At 40.8% G+C, this 16,686-nt stretch overlaps 1 protein-coding gene across 1 annotated transcript in view; it reads right to left on the reverse strand.

Moving 5' to 3' along the window:
* Positions 1 to 16,686, reverse strand: part of LOC311128574 (mucin-5B-like) — a gene marked incomplete at both ends in the record, with an annotated part of 86,530 nt that overhangs the window by 9,456 nt on the left and 60,388 nt on the right. Inside the window, 5 exons of the mRNA XM_084160760.1 lie at positions 247 to 250; positions 605 to 730; positions 832 to 1,048; positions 3,119 to 3,200; positions 3,485 to 3,746. Coding sequence (XP_084016886.1) covers positions 247 to 250; positions 605 to 730; positions 832 to 1,048; positions 3,119 to 3,200; positions 3,485 to 3,746 — 691 coding nt within the window. The remainder of the gene's footprint in view (positions 1 to 246; positions 251 to 604; positions 731 to 831; positions 1,049 to 3,118; positions 3,201 to 3,484; positions 3,747 to 16,686) is intronic.

A 16,686-nucleotide genomic window follows, 5' to 3' on the forward strand; every position in this document is an offset into this window, starting at 1 on the left:
TTCAATGGAACTTACAAATTGTCACCCCTGGAATAACTTTTAGACTCAAGTCAGAATTCTTAGCCTGGGTTTCTTACCAATCTTTACAAGTGCTTGAAAAAGACTCTCCTGGTGCGTAGGTTTTTCCATTGTGGAGGCATGAGCATTGATTCAAGGCGATACAACCATTCTTGTTAACGTCATCAAAAACGGTGCCTTTGGGTGAGACAATACATGTGTTTCTTATGTGTCTGCCTCCCAACATACCTCCCTACAAAGGTAAAACGCAGTAACTACGTTTTTCTTTTTACTGCAAAATCTGACTTTGAAGTCTTTTTCTGTCTAGACAGAGAGCAATCTCTGAAACTCCATGATATATTCTGATCACCGGGATTGTTCTTGTGTCAGGAAACGACATGACACATTAATCAGATAATATTCAGTATCTGGCCATTACAATATATCAAAGAGTTTTGACTACATTTGTAGTTGCCTTTGTAGGGCAACATAGTCCAGTCAACAATATGGGATCAGTTGTTTTGCATTATATCAGTATACAGTCTGCTACATCCCAATGCATTTGTAGAAGAGGATATGCAGAGAACATTTAAATATGTCTGCCTACCTGGAGGACAAAAGCAGCCATCTGAGCAGTGTTCCTCACACAGCTGGCCTCTCTCAGGGTTGGAGCAGGTGTCAACACAGGGGTTTCCACACTCCTGGTGCTCCATGTTGAAGGGGCATGTCTTATCTGCAAAGATACGTTTATTTCAAAATATTAGTATGTTACATTTTTATCAACCAACTGACCAATGTGCGGTTTGAATGTTGATAGAGTAACGGCATGCTTACAGCAGAACTGTTCAGTCCTCCATTGTTTGGGCTTCCCGCCTGCATGAACACACTGGCGGGAGTACTCTGAGATGGTGTTGCACAGGCAGAAGGACTTGGTGCTGTTATCACAGTTGCACAGGTCAGAAACACAGGCCTCAACAAATGAGTCAATGGCCAACAAGTCCTTACAGCTGCTGAAGGAAGGACCGGAGAGCAACTGCTCACAAACTGGTTTCTATTAAACAAAAACAGAGAGATGTTATAATTAGGACATATACAGTGGAGTCTAAAATGATTGACACCCTTGATAAAGATGAGCAGAAATGACTGTATGAAATAAATTATTCAAATACTGAGCTATATTGAATGCAAAGGAAAATTGGGAAAATACATTATTTTATACTAATACAATTGCTCAGAGAAAGAGATATTGTTTAACAAGTAATAAAAAACAATCTCAAAAAGGTAGCGGTCAAAATAATTGAGTCCCCTGTTTTCAATATATTTCAATACCTCACCTTGCGAGGATAACGCCAACAAGCCTTTTTCTAAAATGTTTTATGAGTTGGAGAACACAATAGGAGGGATCTTAGACCATTCCTCCATCAGAATCCATCCAGATCCTTGATATCCTTCGTCTGCGCTTATGGACTGTACTCTTTAATTCAAACCACAGGATTTCAATGGGTTTCAAATCCCGAGACTGAGATGGCCATAGCAAAATGTTGATTTTGTGGCCAATAAATAATTTATTTGTGGATTTTGATATGTGCTTGGGGTTATTGTCTTGCTGGATGATCCACTTGTGGCCAAGTTTCAGCTTCCTGGAAGAGGCAACCAGGTTTTTGGCTAAAAGGTCCTGGTACTGGGTAAAGTTCATGATGCCGTTGACCTTCACAAAAAAGGTCCAGTGGAAGCAAAATAACTCCATAACATCAAAGATACACCACCATATTTTACAGTAAGTATGGGGTTCTTTTCTGCTCATGCATTCTCATTTCGACGCCAAACCCACCACTGGTGTGAATGGCCAGTGAACTAAATGGCATTGGCACTTGGATTGGGGGGTGGATTATTAATGTTATGGGGATATTTTGATCTTCCACCAAGACAATAACCCTATGCACACATCAAAAGCCACAAATAAATACTTAATTGGCCTCAAAATCAACATTTTGCATTGGCCATCTCAGTACCTGAACTTGACACCTATTGAAAATCTGTGGTTTGAATTGAAGAGGGCAGTACATAAGCACAGACAAAGGATATCAAGGATTTGGAAGGATTCTGTATGGAGGAATGGTCTAAAATCCCTCACAATGTGTTCTCCAACTCACAAAACATTTTAGAAAAAAGCTCAGTGCTGTTATCCTCGCAAGGTGAGGTATTGAAAGGTATTGAAAACAGGGGTATCAAGAATTTTAAACCCTGCCTTTTGGAGAAAAAAAAAATGTCTGAGCAATTGTATTAGTATAAAAGAATAAAATTTAAAAAAATTGAGCATACAACATACTGTAGCAGTATACAGTGATTTTTGCTCATCTTTATCAAGGGAGTCAATAGTTTTGGACCCCACTGTACATGTTGTTGAGTACACAGCAGCCTTACCAATAACCCAATTTTTATCATAAGCCATGAAGATTAACCTACCACATTGGGGCATTTCTGATTTGAAGGCAGTGTGTTTTCAGTACATCTTTCAGTTGGACCATCCAATTTCCAGATGATTCCGAAGTCGACAGGGGACAATTTCATTCCTTTGGCATAAAAATAAACCCAGTTATTGTTGAATGTCAACTGTATTCCAAATAATAGGCTAAGGTTGATATGTTGATAGCGTCAGTGAAATGTACCATGTCTATAGAACTCATCAAATTGCTGAACTCCATTAAAATCTCCACATAGACCACAGGTCTTGTTTCTGAATTTGATGTCCATCTCCACCTGAAATAGCAGATCATTAGAAGTTTTAGGGCGACAGATTACCTCCATAACCGCACAACACTCGACAAAAACGGCTAATGACTCTAACAAAACTAACATTAACAGCAGATACAACCTATTCCTTAAAATTACTACAGATTAGGACTACCTTAACTGTTGTTAAGATGATGTAAACTGCTGTTAAAACAGTCATTCCAAGTGCCCATAGTCATTCCAAGTGCCCACCACAGCACAGGCCATCAAATGCAGACATTGACCACACTGCAAAAACCTAGCTCTGACATCCACAACAGAAATATTCATATAATATATAATATTGTTGTACTACCAAGAAGGAATCCTCCTGGTTCCATATGGCTACCAATCCCAGTTTTGCTTTGATCTTGATGTAGGAGGGAGTCTCTTCAATGAGAACACCAGACTGGCTGAATGGTAAGGTGGCACTGGAGGAAGAGGAAGACAAAGCATTAGATTCAACTAGAACTTAGATCAACCCATTTTCAATTAGCTCAATTGACATCATTTTATGACATTTTAATTGGTAGTTTTAAAACAACATTCTCATCTCTATCACTGTAAATGTGTGCTTGAGCATAGTTACACAGTACAAGGTGGGGTCTCATCTTTTAAGTCAAAGCCACTGGGAGACCAATATGACATCCAACTACTTGAGCACTGAGCACTGATTGAGAAATACAGCTACATGACACATTCTGGAGGAACTTACTTCTTCCCATTAACAACAACAACACCCTTGGATAGCTCCACCACTACACCATCCACTTTCATGGTGATCTTGCTAATGGTGGGCTGGTTGTCCACCACCTGCCTCCTCATCTGGATGTTGAAAGCCTCATAACTGCTATGGCACAGTGAGGTCACAACATAGTTGCAGGTGGAGGGGAGCTGAAAGATGTCTCCGTCAAAGGTCTTGAAGTGGTAGTTACCCCATGTACTGCAGACCTGGCCATTATGTATAGGACTCACTCCTGGGGAAAACGACAACCAATTCAGCTATGATAGAATACAATTCAGCAGGTTTTATCTTTAGATACAGAGAAAGAAATGAGTAGACTACAGGGAGCAGATATATTTCCCATTTTTGTCCCTCGTAGGATCTAGATTTGCTTTTAACTAGGAGTCCATTGGTTGATTGCTAGATTGTCCTCACTCACTCACCATGTTTAAATTGTGTAACGAGTACTTATGAACTAAAAAACCAAGACTTTCAAAGTACATCTAATCTCTATCAAGTTTATGAACTTGAACAATAAATGAATTAGCTAGGCTACTTCTTGCTTTGCGACAACAGCTAATCCACAAAACCTGTTGCACTACTTGCTATGACTGTCTCCATCATGGTTATTGTCCTTTCACCATTGTCTGTGGATATGTAAGGCTGCAGTGTTAATCACTGTCATCATCCTCAGGGCTTACACATCTGTATAGCACATGTATTATGAAGCTTACCTGCAATCTCAGGTATCCTTGACATTGAGGGGATGATGTTAACTGTGGCCTTTAATGTATCCTCTGAAATCAAAATGTATGTTAATAAGTTGCATGAAGCTTTTACTGTAAATCATTGTGGAATCCTGTGTATTTCAGGCTCTGTTATGTAGTTCTCTTGCCAATCCTACATTTACCTATTCATCAACCATAACTCATGCTTAAAGGCACATAAAGGCAGGACTGAGCTTTGTCAAATTTTCCCTCATTGTTAGGCTGTCCAATTAGATAAACATTGGAGCTATTGTGAGAGCGCTATGACATACAGTAACATACAGTTTAGCCCTGTCAACACTAAAGTACAAGGTTTCATGTAAAACAAAATCATGGATTCTACCTACCACTTTGAGAGGCAGTTAAACCAATCGCCAGTGCCATCCATATTAATACCCATGTGGGTGTCTGTGTTGTCCCCATGGTGATCCTCTGGGTAGTGAACACAGGTGGTATGAGAAAGGTACTCAGCTTGGATCTTGGCTTTATACTACCTGAGTGAAGGGAAGGTTCTTCTGGACGTGAAGGTGTGGCAGAAGGGTTGGCTTCGTCCCAAGGATTTCATGGCCCTCTCATACCAGTATGAGAGATTTAAACCCAATTTTCTAATTGCAGAGAAAAAGTTGTAATGAACAAGTGGTTCCTAGATTTGTTTACCTTGTGACCAAGTTCCAATATTTATCGTGACCAACAAAATAAACCAAATGTATCTGTCAACCTAGTCTTAAGATGAGCCACAACCCAGGAGGATATAGCCCTGACCCATCATTCAGGAGACACTGTCATTGACAATGACCATAACCATTATTATTACATTAATTATCTATTGGATTTATTTTATTTATTTATAAAAAATACTGTAAATGGACTGAATAAACACCAAAACAGGTCATAAAGTGTTTGTGTTTATTTGTTTGGTTTATCTTCTTATGACTCATTCAATAGACCAACATAACACGCTGCAGGTGTGTTCCTATGACAAGAGTGATTACTGATTCACTCTATTTGTCCTTACACTGAGGCTACAATTTCGTATTGTTTCTCTTATCACAAAAAGTTTTTACACACAACGGCAATATTGCTCATGACTCGATATGAAGGAAAAACCTTGGTTACATTACTAATGAACTGATTTATTAACACAAAACGTTTTCAAAATGCCATTAGTATTGTTGTAATGCACAATGTGATTATGTGGTGCTGTGGAATGTTGCTCCACCATCTCATGTCCTTATATCACTATTCTTGTAGAAGGGTCGTTCCATTTGATGTCAATAACTTTTTGACTGCACCCCTTCTAACATGAACAAAAATGTCTATACATGTTTGCCCATCATAGAAGTAGTCAGAAACACATTTTTGGACCTGAATGCCAAAATATTTAGGAGATATACAGTGGGGGAAAAAAGTATTTAGTCAGCCACTAATTGTGCAAGTTCTCCCACTTAAAAAGATGAGAGAGGCCTGTAATTTTCATCATAGGTTCACGTCAACTATTACAGACAAAATGAGAATTCTTTTTCCAGAAAATCACATTGTAGGATTTTTAATGAATTTATTTGCAAATTATGGTGGAAAATAAGTATTTGGTCAATAACAAAAGTTTCTCAATACTTTATTATATACCCTTTGTTGGCAATGACACAACGTTTTCTGTAAGTCTTCACAAGGTTTTCCCACACTGTTGCTGGTATTTTGGCCCATTCCTCCATGCAGATCTCCTCTAGAGCAGTGATGTTTTGGGGCTGTCGCTGGGCAACACGGACTTTCAACTCCCTCCAAAGATTTTCTATGGGGTTGAGATCTGGAGACTGGCTACGCCACTCCAGCACCTTGAAATGCTTCTTACGAAGCCACTCCTTCGTTGCCCGGGTGGTGTATTTGGGATCATTGTCATGCTGAAAGACCCAGCCACGTTTCATCTTCAATGCCCTTGCTGATGGAAGGAGGTTTTCACTCAAAATCTCACGATACATGGCCCCATTCAATCTTTCCTTTACACGGATCAGTCGTCCTGGTCCCTTTGCAGAAAAACAGCCCCAAAGCATGATGTTTCCACCCCCATGCTTCACAGTAGGTATGGTATTCTTTGGATGCAACTCAGCATTCTTTGTCCTCCAAACACGACGAGTTGAGTTTTTACCAAAAAGTTCTATTTTGGTTTCATCTGACCATATGACATTCTCCCAATCCTCTTCTGGATCATCCAAATGCACTCTAGCAAACTTCAGACAGGCCTGGACATGTACTGGCTTAAGCAGGGGGACACGTCTGGCACTGCAGGATTTGAGTCCCTGGCGGCGTAGTGTGTTACTGATGGTAGGCTTTGTTACTTTGGTCCCAGCTCTCTGCAGGTCATTCACTAGGTCACCCCGTGTGGTTCTGGGATTTTTGCTCACCGTTCTTGTGATCATTTTGACCCCACGGGGTGAGATCTTGCGTGGAGCCCCAGATCGAGGGAGATTATCAGTGGTCTTGTATGTCTTCCATTTCCTAATAATTGCTCCCACAGTTGATTTCTTCAAACCAAGCTGCTTACCTATTGCAGATTCAGTCTTCCCAGCATGGTGCAGGTCTACAATTTTGTTTCTGGTGTCCTTTGACAGCTCTTTGGTCTTGGCCATAGTGGAGTTTGGAGTGTGACTGTTTGAGGTTGTGGACAGGTGTCTTTTATACTGATAACAAGTTCAAACAGGTGCCATTAATACAGGTAACGAGTGGAGGACAGAGGAGCCTCTTAAAGAAGAAGTTACAGGTCTGTGAGAGCCAGAAATCTTGCTTGTTTGTAGGTGACCAAATACTTATTTTCCACCATAATTTGCAAATAAATAAATAAAAAATCCTACAATGTGATTTTCTGGATTTTTTTTTCTCAATTTGTCTGTCATAGTTGACGTGTACCTATGATGAAAATTACAGGCCTCTCTCATCTTTTTAAGTGGGAGAACTTGCACAATTGGTGGCTGACTAAATACTTTTTTTCCCCACTGTAGGTGCTCACAGTTGACCCATTTTGCATACCCCACCCTACAATGAGACATCCATGTCTTCGTCACTGGAAAAGACAAACAGTTGAGTTTGATATAATTTAAAAGCTTGCAAACAGGGTAGTCAAACTATTTTATAATTAAAACTGTGAATAATATAATGTATTGTTGAAAGCTGTGTTCCTGTTGAAAAGCATTACTTGACTTGAGATTAGAAAATGCAATTGTCACTGAGCTATTCATTAATTTCACACAAGGGTTAGAAAGATTGATAGTCTTTGACAAGGCTATTAAGGATATTGATACCATCTTGTGATTTAAACATACAGTTATATCCTTGAAAGTAAATAAATGTTAACATTTTATATTTAGGTACACATATTAGCCACTAATGTGTAGTTCATAAGCATGTACAGTACATATGTAGCTAATAACAATTAGCAACTAAACTTCTTTCCATAGTATCTTTAAATTAGAATGAACACCATGTATTATCACTTGCTACTAGTACATTTTACATTTACATTTGAGTCATTTAGCAGACGCTCTTATCCAGAGCGACTTACAGTTTCAGTGAATGCATACATTTTTCATACTGGCCCCCCGTGGGAATCGAACCCACAACCCTGGCGTTGCAAGCGCCATGCTCTACCAACTGAGTTCTCCATGTGAAGTTGGATAATGATGCTCTCCATATGTATTTGATGTCTCCAATGATGTCATTTCTGGACAAAATCTCTGCAAGTATTTTTAAATATGAAAGGCAACTATGTATTAGCACTTGCTGCTATTTCTGCAAATAACACACTGTCTTTATTAGTTACACATTGAGACAGCTACTAAGAGCATGTTTCTTGTGTAATAATAATAATAATGTCTTTATTATGGCTAACACATGACTTATAATGTTTGAATAGGAAAACACTTAAACAAGCCCTAATATATGGCTAATAAGACACAATAAAGGCCTTTTAGCTACTTATATACACACTTACAGTGGGGAGAACAAGTATTTGATACACTGCCGATTTTGCAGGTTTTCCTACTTACAAAGCATGTAGAGGTCTGTAATTTTTATCATAGGTACACTTCAACTGTGAGAGACGGAATTTAAAACAAAAATCTGGAAAATCACATTGTATGATTTTTAAGTAATTAATTTGCATTTTATTGCATGACATAAGTATTTGATACATCAGAAAAGCAGAACATAATATTTGGTACAGAAACCTTTGTTTGCAATTACAGAGATCATAAGTTTCCTGTAGGTCTTGACCAGGTTTGCACACATTGCAGCAGGGACTTTGGCCCACTCCTCCATACAGACCTTCTCCAGATCCTTCAGGTTTCGGGGCTGTTGCTGGGCAATACGGACTTCCAGCTCCCTCCAAAGATTTTCTATTGGGTTCAGGTCTGGAGACTGGCTAGGCCACTCCAGGACCTTGAGATGCTTCTTACAGAGCCAATCCTTAGTTGCCCTGGCTGTGTGTTTCGGGTCGTTGTCATGCTGGAAGACCCAGCCACGACCCATCTTCAATGCTCTTACTGAGGGAAGGAGGTTGTTGGCCAAGATCTTGCGATACATGGCCCCATCCATCCTCCCCTCAATACGGTGCAGTCGTCCTGTCCCCTTTGCAGAAAAGCATCCAAAAAGAATGATGTTTCCACCTACATGCTTCACGGTTGGGATGGTGTTCTTGGGGTTGTACTCATCCTTCTTCTTCCTCCAAACACGGCGAGTGGAGTTTAGACCAAAAAGCTCTATTTTGTCTCATCAGACCACATGACCTTCTCCCATTCCTCCTTTGGATCATCCAGATGGTCATTTGCAAACTTCAGACGGGCCTGGACATGCGCTGGCTTGAGCAGGGGGACCTTGCGTGCGGTGCAGGATTTTAATCCATGACGGCGTAGTGTGTTACTAATGGTTTTCTTTGAGACTGTGGTCCCAGCTCTCTTCGGGTCATTGACCAGGTCCTGCCGTGTAGTTCTGGGCTGATCCCTCACCTTCCTCATGATCATTGATGCCCCACGAGGTGAGATCTTGCATGGAGCCCCAGACCGAGGGTGATTGACCGTCATCTTGAACTTCTTCAATTTTCTAATAATTGTGCCAACAGTTGTTGCCTTCTCACCAAGCTGCTTGCCTATTGTCCTGTAGCCCATCCCAGCATTGTGCAGGTCTACAATGTTATCCCTGATGTCCTTACACAGCTCTCTGGTCTTGGCCATTGTGGAGAGGTTGGAGTCTGTTTGATTGAGTGTGTGGACGGGTGTCTTTTATACAGGTAACGAGTTCAAACAGGTGCAGTTAATACAGGTAATGAGTGGAGAACAGCAGGGTTTCTTAAAGAAAAATGAACAGGTCTGTAAGAGCCGGAATTCTTACTGGTTGGTAGGTGATCAAATACTTATGTCATGCAATAAAATGCAAATTAATTACTTAAAAATCATACAATGTGATTTTCTGGCAAAAAAATGTTTTTGATTCCGTCTCTCACAGTTGAAGTGTACCTATGATAAAAATTACAGACCTCTACATGCTTTGTAAGTAGGAAAACCTGCAAAATCGGCAGTGTATCAAATACTTGTTCTCCCCACTGTATAAACTACAAATAAGTGGCTTATATGTGTAGCCTACCTTAAAGTAAAGTGTTACCAAATAAATCAGTTTGTATATTATACCAGTATTCATGTTTAACGCCACAATAAGAATAATGCATAATTTCCCATAACATGTTGCAAAATAATTGGTTTCAGGAATTTGCCCACAGAGCTATGCTATGGAGACTACACACTAGAATAGACACCAAAGGGACATTCACACCTGGACACAGCAACCAGAGAGCTCTATACCGTATATCCCTATGGTCAATAATGAACTTAATAATCATTTTGGGTCATTGGTACAGATATCCAGTATTGTACATATAGCATACATCAAAGGTAGTTGGGTCAGAGGAAGCAACAAAAATACCAGACCTCGGTCAAATAGGAGGGCAGTCACGCATGATAGCAAGGCAGAGGTCCTGGGTTTGAGCCTCGGTGTGAGCCAAATTAGGAGGAAGTGGCATTCGCTAATCAAGCAGAGTGACGTCCTTGACATGTGCATGTTTAAAAAAATGAATTATTCACCTTTTAGTAACATCAAACCAAATATGAAGTTTATTTCAGTTTATTTGAACTTGACATTTTGACAACTGCGCACATGCCCCCATAACTTCCATAGATGTTTAGATACCAGTGGCTAAAGTTAGCTCACATTTATAATGGCTGTCTAGAGAACGAATTACAGTTTCTCCTGGCCCACAGACTACTTTTAGGATGAGGAATCAACTAACAACAAGTTGTAAAATCCTGAACTTCCCCTTTAATAAAGCCTATCTTGCTTTATGTCTTGCTGTATGTACTGTATTGTAGCTTTCAATTCATCTTTAAATTATATTTTAAAAAATAAATTTAACCAACAGGAAGAAATGTCAGCCCATCTAGCCATATAAGACAAGATAAATTGGGACTCTGCACTGAAGCCCTAAGCTCTTCACTTAAAAGGATTTTGATGGGTATTTTTTTATTATGTTAATTCGATTTCTGTGGGCAAGCGGAAATTGTAGGCTAAGGATTAAAGGTGTGGCAATCTAATCATCCCACAGTTCATTAATCACCTGAAAAATTCCCACTTCATTCACTGCCACTCCTTATACTTATATGTAGGCTGGTCATAATAATGGTTGCACTGCCAAATTAGTCAGCATTACGCTTTCAAAAACAGGATCTGGATCCCGGCACTCATGAATATACGCCCATTTAAAAAGAAAGAAAGCTGTATTTGATGTCATTGATTTGATAGAATGATCATAGAATGATCATTTGAAACTAATCATTAGATGAGGGACCTCCCTGAGAGGTCAGCAGGCCTTACATTTAGGCATGAGTGATATCAGAACAACAATTTATCAAGTGCAGCGCAAAGGTGTATCACTTTGGCAGTCTCACAGGGACTTAGCTATTCAATCAAACCTGCAATCAATCCTCCTATACATACACCCCACTTTGTTCGTATGTATTTGGACAGTGAAGCTAAAGTGTTTAGTTTGCCTCTAGACTCCAGCATTTTGGACCTGAGATGAAATGTTTTAAATGAGGCGACAGTAGAATGTCACCTTTTATTTGAGGGTATTTTCATACATATTGTATCTGTTTTACCGTTTAGAAATGAAAGCACTTTCTGTATCTAGTCCCCCCATTTGAAGGTGTCGTAAGAATTTGGATAAATTCACTTATAGTGGTGATAAATGGTGACATTCTGTACTGTCGCCTCATATAAAACATTTTATCTCAAATCCAAAATGCTGGAGTATACGGCTAAATCTTTTAGCTTCACTGTCCAAATAAATATGGGGAGTGTACAGTTTTGAGAATGACAACAAGTATTGGTCTTCACAAAGTTCGCTGCTTCAGTGTTATGAGATATTTATGTCTGAAGTATAATTACAAGCATTCCATAAGTGTCAAAGGCTTTTATTGACAATTACATTAAGTTTATGCAAAGAGTCAATATTTGCAGTGTTGACCCTTCTTTTTCAAGACCTCTGCAATCCGCCCTGGCATGCTGTCAATTAACTTCTGGGCCACATCCTGACTGACGGCAGCCCATTCTTGCATACTCAATGCTTGGAGTTTGTCAGAATTTGTGGGTTTTTGTTTGTCCACCCCCCTCTTGAGGATCGACCACAAGTTCTCAATGGGATTAAGGTCTGGGGAGTTTCCTGGCCATGGACCCAAAATGTCGATGTTTTGTTCCCCGAGCCACTTAGTTATCACTTTTGCCTTATGGCAAGGTGCTTCATCATGCTGGAAAAGGCATTGGTCATCACCAAACTGTTCTTGGATGGTTGGGAGAAGTTGCTCTCGGAGGATGTGTTGGTACCATTCTTTATTCATGGCTGTGTTCTTAGGAAAAATTGTGAGTGAGCACACTCCCTCGGCTGAGAAGCAACACCACACATGAATGGTCTCAGGATGCTTTACTGTTGGCATGACACAGGACTGATGGTAGCGCTCACCTTGTCTTCTCCGGACAAGGTGTTTTCCGGATGCCCCAAACAATCGGAAAGGGGATTTATCAGAGAAAATGACTTTACCCCAGTCCTCAGCAGTCCAATCCCTGTACCTTTTGCAGAATATCAGTCTGTCCCTGATGTTTTTCCTGGAGAGAAGTGGCTTCTTTGCTGCCCTTCTTGACACCAGGCCATCCTCCAAAAGTATTTGCCTCACTGTGCATGCAGATGCACTCTCACCTGCCTGCTGCCATTCCTGAGCAAGCTCTGCACTGGTGGTTCCCTGATCCCGCAGCTGAATCAACATTAGGAGACGGTCCTGGCGCTTGCTGGACTTTCTTGGGTGCCCTGACACCTTCTTCACAACAATTGAACCTCTCTCCTTGAAGTTCTTGATGATCCGATAAATTGTTGATTTAGGTGCAATCTTACTAGCAGCAATATCCTTGCCTGTGAAGCCCTTTTTGTGCAAAGCAATGATGATGGCACGTGTTTCCTTGCAGGTGACCATGGTTAACAGAGGAAGAACAATGATTTCAAGCACCACCCTCCTTTTAAAGCTTCCAGTCTGTTATTCTAACTCAATCAGAATGACAGAGTGATCTCCAGCCTTGTCCTCATCAACGCTCTCACCTGTGTTAACGAGAGAATCACTGACATGATGACAGCTGGTCCTTTTGTGGCAGGGCTGAAATGCAGTGGAAATGTTTTTTTGGAATTAAGTTCATTTTCATGGCAAAGAGGGATTTTGCAATTAATTGCAATTCATCTGATCACTCTTCATGAAATTCTGGAGTATATGCAAATTGCCATCATCAAAACTGAGGCATCAGACTTTGTGAAAATTAGTATTTGTATTACTCTCAAAACTTTTGACCACGACTGTACATACATAACTGCATGGGATTCAATGTTTTTTATGTCTCTGTATATGTTATTTTAGACTTATTCAAGTCAAAAACAACATTGGTAACTTAGACAAGGTCCCAAAGATGCAAAATCCCAGAAAAAGTAAAGATGCAACGTCAGAGCGATAAGTATTTATTTCTTTAAACCATAAACTATAGATATGTGAATGATTTATAATCCCCAACTCCATTTAAAAGAAGGAAATATATATGCATCAAACAATACCTACCAAAAATTACCATAACTTCCTCCTTCCTGATTTGTAAATGTCTCAGTCCATATTTGTGACAAGGCTATTTAGTCCAAGGGGGAAATGCAAAGCCCATACCAGTGAAGATGACGTCTAGCTAAGGCTGGGTTTATACTCCAACAAACGTTCACCGTAGCAAGCAGTGGCGGCTCCTGAAAAAATTCTCAGGAGGGGCAATTTTTCTGATGATTTAGGTGACCTACACACATTTTAAAAAAGATATGTCCAGCAACAACATGAAGACAGGGGCAGCATATAAGTCAATACCAGAAGCATTTATTGACTGATCTGGGGAGATGGATTCCAGTTTCTGTGACAGATTATAAATAATCTCTGATGCCTTTGTTATATTAGCTTTTGGTTGAATGTACTGTCGTAGTAAATATATAATGTTATAGCTTGGTCTGACTAAAATCTTGTGCATGACCCATTTTGTGTTGGGCCTTTGTATTCAATATAATGAACAAGAGTCCTATCTTGTCAGCCTTGTCAGCAGGTGGCTAAGGATAACACCCACGCCATAGGTCTCTCAGTTCTTCCAACTCACGAGTTCTTGCCCTGAGGACACACACACACACACCCACACACACACACACACACACACACACACACACACATCATCACTGATTAACACACACACACACATCATCACTGATAACAAACACACACACACACACACACACACACTGATAACAAACACACACACACACACACACAAATCCTCTTCTCTTAGGCTGAACATCTGAAGACAGAGAACCCGACTCAGAGCCAATGCAACAGTGACACTAGCCTGGAGGTGACCTCGCCCAACTCATCAGGACCAATCAGAAGATCAGAACTACTAGATTCAACCTACTTCATTTTATTGTATAAAATGTCAGCACACAATGTTTAGGGGCTCTTCTGATAAACTCCCTACGAGTTTGACGAACGGGTCCGTGCACGCGATTCCAGATATCTTTACCTCTGAATAAACTGCCTTATATTATACAATTATCCACCTTGTCCAAAAGTCTCTACTTGGTCTCCGTTCTCCAGTAAACTTGTTTTATCAACAATAGTAAGGTTCAATGACACAGAAAGCAGTTCAATGTCGGGGTACAGAGTCGCTCTCTTACCAGGATCGCGGTCCGCTCTGACCAGGGTGAAGCCGGCCGGCTCCACTTCTCTGTCCGGGACTCTGTCATCCAGCCAAGTCTCCCAGCTGTATTGGGATTACAGCTGCCTGCAGCGTTTTCATTATTTAGTCCGTTCGTAGCGGGTATGTACACGATCAACAAGATCAGTCCAAAACCGAAGATCAGTCCAAAGCAGAATGTTTGCAGAATGTTTGTAAACTAAGTCTACAAATTAAAAACATAAAATAACGCCACACTGCAGGTCGAAACATAGACGCTGCTAGCCGCCATTGTCTTAGTTACGTTCAACGTTACGTCACGTATGACGAAAGCGCGTAAGTGCATGCCCACAGACACCCATAGAGAATGTATTGAAAGCTTTGAAATGTGAAAAAAATAGATTTTACATGACAGGCTATGAGAGACTTCTGGGCGATTTTCAACCTGACTGAAATCGCCCAAAAAACGGGCGGGGCCATTTGAAGCACGACTTTAGCCTGATTTGACATTTAGTGGCTGGCAGATCAGACGTGAACACTGATAACTGCTGTTGCCGTGATATAATTGATTAGAAAAAAAATCACTTCCTTTTCCCGTTTGGCAGTGCGTCGCCCATATCGCCCTATTGAACAAGCCGCCCATGGTAGCAAGACACCAGTACTTAAAGCTTTAACCTAAGGCATGCACCAAATCTCTGAACCTAGCCCTCTGTGTGGTGCATGGTGATGTCACAAAGCCTCTACTGAGTATGTCTAGGGGAGTATAAATTCAGCCTAATACAACATTTTCTAAGTGAAAACCCTGATCAGCAATGTGCCCCTCTCTCCACATATTTTGATATTTTGCACACAGAACTTTTCATTTTACAGTTAGAACCCATAGGTCTGTGGTTAGAACTACATGGGGGGAGTGGGGATCCCTTTCTGGGAGGAGATTGTCAGCGTACATTGCGTGTCACTGAGAGCCAGACAAACCTGGGTGTTAGTCTATGTCTTTATTGTAACCAAGCAGACAAAACAATATGTAACCATAACTAAACAAAGTGTGGTAACTACGTACTGTACATTTGGTGTGATGTTATGATGCTGACAACAACAAAAAAACTTCCAAAATAAGTGTTTTTAGTTGTGTTGATGTCAAGCACATTTCTGTTTGAATATCTTTATTTATTTATTTTTTAACAGATGCTCTTATCCAGAGCGACTTGCAGTTAGTGAGTGCATACATTTTTATTTTTTTTTCATACTGGCCCCCAGTGGGAATCGAACCCACAACCCTGGCGTTGCAAACGCCATGCTCTACCAACTGAACTACATCCCTGCCGGCCATTCCCGCCCCTACCCTGGACCATTTGTGCACCGCCCCATGGGTCTCCCGGTCGTGGCCGGCTACGACAGAGCCTGGATTCGAACCAGGATCTCTAGTGGCACAGCTAGCACTGCGATGCAGTGACCAGGCACTTGTCCAAAAGCCCTTTCCCACCTCTGGATACACAGGTGGGGCGGCTGCCCGCAGGGAGTGTCAGGAAGCAGTGACTCAGATTTGTGGATAAAGTTCTGGACGGAAAGACCTTATGTGGTGAAACACAGGCACTTAACATATACTTCTGCTTGCGTATGCAATTACACAGTCCCTGCTGGGTATCCATACCTCAATATTTGTCAGCCCTTCTGCAAATATTTGCAACTCATTGGTGCCATCCAAGTTACACATTGGTAAGCCCTCAAAAAAACCTGCTAGTCTTTCTCACGCTAATATTAGCATACAACCACTTTTCCCAAAACTACAGTCTAGCATTAGCTTTAAAAGTATAACATGTACCTAGGTTGTAACAAATGGACAGACAGATAGACCGACCAACAGACAGATCTCACCCCCCACTCCTGGAGCAATCTAGAAGTCAGTGCAAGGGGCATGTGGCTGAGACCTCAGGTAACGAGGGTCGAAACCTCTTTGCCTCAAGTGTATGTGGCTGCATTTACGTACGTACGGTACAACAACAGTCTAATGTTGTAAATAGAGCGTCAAATATGAACCCATTTCTATCTTGAAATGTGGAATTTGCATCATGCTGGGATTTTCTCTCTCAAGCTCAAATGGGA

This window comes from Coregonus lavaretus (assembly GCF_964263955.1).
Source record: "Coregonus lavaretus genome assembly, chromosome: 4".
In the NCBI taxonomy this organism is placed as follows: domain Eukaryota; kingdom Metazoa; phylum Chordata; class Actinopteri; order Salmoniformes; family Salmonidae; genus Coregonus; species Coregonus lavaretus.